The following is an 8,311-nucleotide window of genomic DNA, read 5'->3' on the forward strand; positions in this document are numbered from 1 at the left end:
TCTATACTCGCTGACATGGGAATCTCCGGTTCTGCTCTCTCCTGGTTTGAATCCTACCTCACAGGACGCTCGTTTAACGTATCATGGCTTGGTCAGCTATCCGCACCTCACCATCTCACCACAGGGGTCCCCCAGGGCTCAGTGCTGGGCCCCCTCCTCTTTGCTATCTACACCACCTCCTTGGGACAGATTATCCGTTCGCACGGCTTCTCATACCACTGCTATGCAGACGACACACAGCTCTATCTGTCCTTTCCACCTGACGACCCCCTGGTTTCAGCACGGATCTCGGATTGCCTTTCAGACATAGCTACATGGATGAAGGCACACCACCTCCAGCTGAACCTCTCAAAGACTGAACTGCTGGTCATCCCAGCTAAACCTACCATACACCACGACATCAACATCAAATTTGACTCCCTGTCTGTTTCACCGACCAGGACTGCAAGAAATCTAGGAGTTGTTCTTGACAACCAACTAAACTTCTCAGATCATGTTGCCTCAGTCGCCCGGTCATGCCGTTTTGCACTCTACAACATACGGAAAATCAGGACTTACTTGACTCAAGATGCTACCCAACTTCTGGTTCAGGCAATAGTCATCTCACGACTCGACTACTGCAATGCCCTCCTGACCGGTCTCCCAGCCTGCGCAGTGAAACCACTTCAGATGATCCAGAACGCAGCGGCGCGCCTGGTCTACAACCAACCCAAAAGGGCACATGTTACCCCGCTGCTCATCCAGCTACACTGGCTACCTATGGCGGCCCGCATCAAATTCAAGTCTCTAACACTTGCCTACAAAGTAGTCTCCGGCTCTGCTCCCACCTACTTGAATGCCCTCATACAGACTTACACTACCTCCAGACCGCTGCGCTCCTCTGACGAACGACGTCTAGCTCTACCACCGGTACGCTCAAGCCAATCCAAACTTTTCTCATCTGTTGTTCCTCGTTGGTGGAACACACTGCCAGTTCTTACAAGGGCAGGGACATCCTTTTCCACTTTCAAAAGACTCCTGAAGACCCAGCTCTTTAGAGAACATCTACTCTCATAGCAACACTTACAACAAGTCTTACTGATCCTAGCACTCACCAGCCGTTTTAAACTGACAAGTAACTGTTAAAAACAGCACTCACCGACGCACTTATTCTTACTGTACTCTAATGTTTTTTTAAACTGTCCTAAAATTGTGAGAATTGTTCTAAAACTTACTGTTTACCATGTTGTTAGTCGCTTTGGTTAAAAAGCGTCAGCCAAATGTAATGTAATGTAATGTAATGTTATATATATATATATATATATTATATATTAAGCATTGGCTGTATATATTTAGTTGTATTGGATGTGTTATTTCTTTTTTTGTGGGATATTTATATGTAGAAATGCACATTTGCAAAGGTGAGTTAGTATGTTGTCGTAGAAGTGGTTCTCTTTGATTTTGCACTGCCAATGTGGCTCTTGTGAAAAAAATAGTGAGGATCACTGCATTAGTTTTAAACTTTACATAATAGGGAGTCCCTTTACTGTGTCACTATAAGCTGAGGGGTCCTTGACCTGCTTGACGTTGACACCCCGGGGTTAGGCGATATTTCACAGCCAGCCTTATCAGACCATTCATTGAGATTTGTTGATTGATGATGACAGCTGGCCAGCAACATGTTTTGTGTGCATATGCTTTAAAAATACAACTATGTTGTAAATGTAGCTTATTTCATGTTTATCTTTCAGCACATATTCAGCCAACGGATGCTCTACTGAAGGAGAAGAAACCCATGATTAACACAGGTAAATTGATCTGCTAAAGCCATACAATTGTACCATACACTGGTTTATTTTCATGACACGGAGACTATGTTCCCAATGACGTCTTAGGTGAGGGTGATGGTTGTCTGCTTATGGCAGCATAGTCTTGGGTTTATTCTCCCTCTACAAAGTATCTGTTGGCATCAGTGGTGGAATGTAACGAAGTACAAATACTTCGTTACTGTACTTAAGTAAATTTTCCACGTATTTGTACTTTACTTAAGTAAAATTTATAGTGCATACTTTTGACTTTTACTTCGTTACATTTTACAGCAATTATCTGTACTTTTACGCCGCTACATTTCTACAACACCATCGTTCCTTTTTACGATACATTTTATGATCAGTTTTTTTTTTATCTCTGACAAACACGTTTGTTTTACCAGGGGGCGGGGTTGCTACCACAGATTCTGGAGCGCTACGTGCATTCTTAGAAACATAAGCTTCTAGTCTAGACCAGGCAAAGCGTGAGCTTGTAGCCATCTGCATTCGGTAGGCTATATTCACCAGACCCATGGCTACACTGTACATGCAACTGTGTTCTGTGCCTTTCTCTGTCTGTTATCTGCAGCATTAGGGCCTCCTCTCCGATGAGATTGCTATCCGCGGATCAGCGAAGTTTCAGGCTATGCTTCTGTCACACGTCTGATAATTTGCGGCACAAATGAATGGTAGACTATTAATGAACCGGTGGCCGGAAAAAAACGTAACATTTTCCAGATTAGGAAATATTCCTTAATTGTGTGTGATCAAATAAAGAGGCATAGCCTACAATTGGGGGGTAGTAATGTGAGCGCTCATTCAATGTCTATGCGTCTGCGCAAGTGAAACTGAACCTAATCATAAAGACACCTTTCTCAGCAACTTTTCTGTTCAATCAGCATAATTGGCATTACGATCCACCCGACGTTTCCCTTGTCTACCCCGTTAAACTTCAGGCTCTCGTGTTTTGCTGACTGATATTACTCAGCAGATCACCCTAGTTAGATGACCAGAATTACAGTCTCTAGAATTGTAGGTCAGAATGTAAACTGGGCCACAGATGGTAAGCACAATTGCATTAGCTTAAAACTATCTAGTCGAGTATAACCTAAAACTAGCTTAATTAAAATGCCACAGCCCATACTGATTTTTTGTTTTAGAATATAGTATATAAATCATTATGCAAATACTTTTACTTTTAATACTTAAAGTACATTTAAAAGCAGGTACTTTTTACTTTTACTTAAGTAGGGTTGTCATTGTGGTACTTTCACTAAAGTAAATATTTCTCTGTGTATTTGTACTTTTACTTAAGTACTGAGTTTCAATACTTCCTCCACCACTGGTTGGCATAGATGTGATGAAAGATAAACCTGAAACATGAAATAGGCTACAGTGACAACAGTTTTATTTTTAAAAGTATGAACACAAAACATGTTGCTGGTCAGCTGTCATTAATCAACATATCTTGATGAATGGTCAGATAAGGCTGGCTGTGAAATTTTAGCTAACCCAGGGGTGTCAACGTTGTCCAGCAGGTCAAATATCTCTTCCATCTGATTGATTCCTATTGATGTGATGCTCAAAATAATAAACAAAACAAAATTGATTATAGAATGTGCAGAGGGTAATGCATTGTTGTTCTTAATGTATCACAATGTTGTTGGCCTTTCATTATATATTTGTGTTGGCCTGTCACAGGATGGATGGGCTGTGTGACTTTTTGAGGTTGCGGAATGTACCGGAGGAAACCATACAGCAACTGGAAAAGGATAAGGTAACTAGTCTGTTAAACGGCAAAGATGCTCAATTTGAGTTTTGGGTAGTTCAAATACAATTCCTGTTTTGAAGAGATGCCAACCAAAACAACCTCACTGCAATTTGATTGATATGAATGCACAAAGAAATCGATTAAGTCATCAGACACAAACATTGCAAAAGAAAAGCAAAATGCTATGTTATCTATTGCTAAATAGTTGATTGGTTTAATGTGTGTTTTCTTTTTTTTTTTTTTTTTGTAGATTGATCCCAATGTCCTACTTGTCATGACAGATGCCCAGTTAACTACGTATCTACCATCCTATGGGGACCGGCTGGCTGTCCTTGGATATTGCAGACGGAAGGGAAATTGTCCTGTTGCCCGCAAATCTAAACTTTTTGAGCGACTGAAGGCCAAGATATTAAGAAGTGGGGATCGTGAACATTTGTCTGAGAAGGTACCAAGTCGAAATGCTCAGAAGAGTGAAAGGAAAATAGAAATGGGATGGCTGATTTTCCGTAAAGAGCAGTTTTTTCAAGTGAGGGCCAAAAAAGGAGGGGGTACAAGAAAAATATGTGTGTTCAAGGATTGTAGGAAAGATGAGTTGATTGAAAAAGCCATAAACTTGTTTTTTCCTGATCAAAAAAATTCAGAGGGAAATGTTACAGATTTTCACATTGATCTTACAGATTTTCAAGAGCACCCATTAGATAACCAGACTACAGTTGGGGAACTGTACGAAAAAACCAAGCTGCCCATTTTACGGTTTTATTTAACCACAAAGAAGAAGGCTAGTTGCCGTGATAACAGTGGCAGGCTTACACAGGAAGGGGAAGACATGCAGAATACGGCCTCCTCCAATCCCCCTAGGCCTAGTACACTTCTGGCTGAAGGTGAAGAGACAAACCCCAGCGATGTCATGTATGTTAGAAGCAGCAATGTCCTGTCCGACACAAACAGTGATCGTGTCCCCTTAGATTACTCCACTATTGACATGTCAGATTTGCCTAGTGTGAGTGAACTTGATGCAGCCATTGCTGTAGATGTCTTAGAGGATAGTGGCACAGTTACCTTCTTCCAAGGACACCTACATGATGTGGACAGTGTTGATGTTGATGATACCTTACAAATCTCTCCTCAAGTAATAAGTTCACCTATTCCAATCCTAGATATCACCCTTGTGCCTATTATTCAGAGTGAAAGAATGAAGAAAATCCTTGTTGTTCATCGTGGGCAGATCCTGAGAGAACTCATTTCACATTTTTGTGATGAGAGTATCATGCTAGATGACGTTTACATCCAAGTGGTTCTTCCCAATGGAAGGTTGGAAAAGGCAGTTGATGAAGGTGGTGTTTTAAGGGATGTGCTGACTGAATTTTGGCAGGACTTTTATGAGCAATGTACATTAGGCAATGCTTTCAAGGTGCCTTTTCTACGCCATGATTTTGGTAGGCAACCGTGGGAAAGCATTGGCAGAATCATTGTACTTGGTTGGCGAAAAGAGAAGTATCTGCCTATAAAAATGGCCCCAATAGTTTTGGAGCAAGCTGCCTTGGGCTGTGTTAAAAGTGGTCTTGTTGACATCTTCCTCAGGTATGTTACAGAGTCAGAGCGAATGGTCCTTGATTCTTGCCGCTCAGACTTTGAAAGTGTGGATCAGGAAGAATTGCTAGAAATAATGGATCTCCATAGCTGTCGAAGAGTGCCAACTGCTGATAATATTGAACAGCTCTTGGAGGAGCTTGCCCATCAAAAGCTGATTCAAGAACCTGCCTTTGTAATCGAGCAGTGGAGCAATGTGATGGCACCCTTTAGGTCAGAGTTAGAGGGAATTTCAGTAGCCTATGAAAATCTTCACCCTACATTGAGAAAGGTGATGAGGTCTCTCTCATACCCTACTACTGTGAATAATCAGCAGAAGCAAATTGGCAAGTATCTTGGCACATACCTTAGAGAATCCGACACACAGCACTTGTCTCTTTTCCTTCGGTTTTGCACAGGCTCTGATTTGTTTCTTGGTAAGAGCATTAGTGTGACCTTTACGCAGTTGCAAGGTCTGCAGAGACGGCCCATTGCCCACACATGTGACTGCTACTTGGAATTGCCAATTGAGTATGACAATTACCCTGATTTTAGATATGAATTCAACAAAGTATTAGAGAGTGGGATGTGGGAAATGGACATAGTTTAGCTGATGTAATTCCCACCAGCAGCTTCATGTCAAGCTGACTTAATTTACAGCGTTTTAAATGCTGGATTGTAATAGAGTTTTTGAGAATTTGTTTTTCTCCCAGTGTGCCTGAGATTTTTTAAGCTACTTTTTGTGCACTTCATGAAGTGATTTCAAATGGATGTTTAAGACATGAAGAACACATTGTTCACAGTTTAATTTTCACCCTGGTACACTATTTTGAAAGTTTAATCACTATTAAAGGTTATTGGCTTATTGTGTCATATTGATAAAAAATGTTTCCTTTTGTGTGTGTGCACGCATGTACGTGTGTGTGTGTGTGTGTGTGGGGGGGGGGGGGGTCCTGATACACGTTCTGTGCATTCCGGTGCATTCTCAGCTATGTTAGATAGACCTGTCCTTATTTACATTTTCTGTGAATACCACTGAGGTATTCTAGATAGGCCTGTCCTCCTGATATGTATGTTCCATGAACTCTGGTATGTTAGAAAGGCCTGTTCAGTCCTAATGAAGTAATTCACCAATGGTTATGTGGTGTTTAAATGTGACACATAATGAATGCATTGCTTTATGTCATCTTGATAAAACATGTTTTCTTTTTGGTTTTGTTTTTGTCTTTGTGAGGGAGAGACATTTCAGTGTTACACTGACGAACTTGTGCTGTCAATTCATTGTTATTATATGTTAATTGACCGGTCCTGATCTGTGAATTTTTAGTGGTCAATGTCTTTATTTATGTGTTCTGTGAATACCACTGAGGTATTTTAGATAGGTCTGTCCTGATACGTATGTTCCATTAATTCTGGTATGTAAGAAAGGCCTGTTCAGTCTTAATAAAGTAGTGGTTATGTTGTGTTTTAATGCTGTTTTAGAAGAACATAATAAAACCATTCAACTCATTTCTGAAAAACTGTGTTTTGTTGGATCCCATTAATAAATATGATACATCATTAAGTATAACTACATTTGTATAGAATTTTTTTTTTTTTTTTTTTTTGCAGTACAAATGTCAACCTAATGAAACTGCTGCAATGGGGTAACAGCCTTTAAGAAAATGGCCAAAGACATGTTTTGTTAGGCTTGTATTGTTGTGAATTAGGCCTACTGCAGCTCATGTAGCACAAACACAGGTAGGAAACACAGGTACTCCTAAGATATTACTCATGCTTTTAAGGCTGTGACAATTCATTGTTAATCAGCTGTCTAAGTGTAACATAGATCCACTTTGAAAACAAATTTGATAAGATGTTTATGCAAGTATTTGAAATGTTCTCCTGTGAGGCAGTAATGTTTTGTTGCCTGTGTATCTCGGGCTCTGTATGCCAAAAAAACATGGCTGACATTTTTCGTCAGCAGAAAGTGAAGAATTCTGAACTGTTTCAGCACTAATATCTGTTAAAATTAAAGTTGAGATGGAAAAGTTGTGTTTTATTTTCATAATCTTTGTTCAGTGAACACATACAACCGTCAGTTTGTTAGCTAACAGAAATTTTGTGAAAATTTTGTGCAAACCTCAGCTTCTTGTCGAAGTAGATAGTGCAGTGGTCACAGGCAAGGACTGACACACGGAAGTCTGGGGTTCGATTCCTGTGTGATGCGTTTTGGCGGAGTGAGTGTGCATGTGTACCAACGTCTCTGGAGAGAAGGTGCGCAATTTGAAATCGGTTTTGATTGCAACAATTAGCTAGTTCATGCACCAGGGTGTAAATAGCATGCAGTACTATAAACACCTGGGTACGAATAGCATCCACTTCTAACTGTACATTGATGCAAACAGCATACCTTATTCAGAGTGTCTATTACACAGCTGAGCTATTCACACTCAGTTATGTAACAACAAAAAAAACATGTTGCTTGTTTAAAAAAAAAAACAATATTATTACATTGTGTGATCAATATGCCAGATTAAATGCACAGGGGTGCAAATAGCATACACTGATATTTGTACCAGACGGGGGTACTAATAGAACACATTGCTGTGTGCACCGGGGTACGAATAGGATACATTGATATTTGTACCAGATGGGGTACTAATACAGTGGGCATCGCTTTCAAATGACCACTTCAGTCGCGCATTACGCGGCGTGAAGCTGCGTGAAACTTTAGTACCACTTTCAGCCACTGTGCGTCGCTCTGCCACTGTACATCGCTCTGCCTGTCGCCGCTACTGAAAAAGCAGGAGACTTGCCGAGAGTAATCCCAGCCTACGAATTCAATAACAAAATAAATCATGCATAATTAAACATTACCTCGATTTAGGCTACTTGGGTATGTCTTAAGGCTTGACTACACGGTGGTAACGAAAATCGAAATCGAAATTTGCTGTCTACATTATTGTCAGTGTTGGGGTTAACGCAGCTACGCAAATCAAAACAGTGGTGTGATAATTGAGCCAGTAGAGAAATAACTGTTCAGAATTAATCTGTAGCCTAGGGTAGGCTTCTGCAGAAAACAATGTTGTTGCCGATATAATACTTTTTAACAGGCTACGCAATAGAGGCTTAGACAACTATGACCCACGTTTTGGTTTCGTAAATTAATTTGCCCTACTTCTTGACTGCAATGTAGTCAATT

General features: G+C 40.5%; 1 protein-coding gene across 1 annotated transcript; it reads left to right on the forward strand.

Moving 5' to 3' along the window:
* Window positions 1-3,516: 3,516 nt before the first annotated feature.
* On the forward strand, window positions 3,517-5,845 carry LOC121699809. Its single transcript, XM_042082247.1, has 2 exons — window positions 3,517-3,564; window positions 3,809-5,845. The coding sequence occupies exon 2, from the start codon at window positions 3,833-3,835 to the stop codon at window positions 5,735-5,737; it is 1,905 nt and encodes a 634-aa protein (XP_041938181.1). The 5' UTR covers window positions 3,517-3,564; window positions 3,809-3,832; the 3' UTR covers window positions 5,738-5,845.
* The last annotated feature ends 2,466 nt before the right edge of the window (window positions 5,846-8,311 follow it).

This window comes from Alosa sapidissima, chromosome 24 (assembly GCF_018492685.1).
Source record: "Alosa sapidissima isolate fAloSap1 chromosome 24, fAloSap1.pri, whole genome shotgun sequence".
Lineage (NCBI taxonomy): Eukaryota > Metazoa > Chordata > Actinopteri > Clupeiformes > Clupeidae > Alosa > Alosa sapidissima.

What these genes read in the sequence shown, in the direction of transcription:
- LOC121699809 (XM_042082247.1), top strand. Translation starts at nt 3,833, where the DNA reads ATGACAGATGCCCAGTTAACTACGTATCTACCATCCTATGGGGACCGG.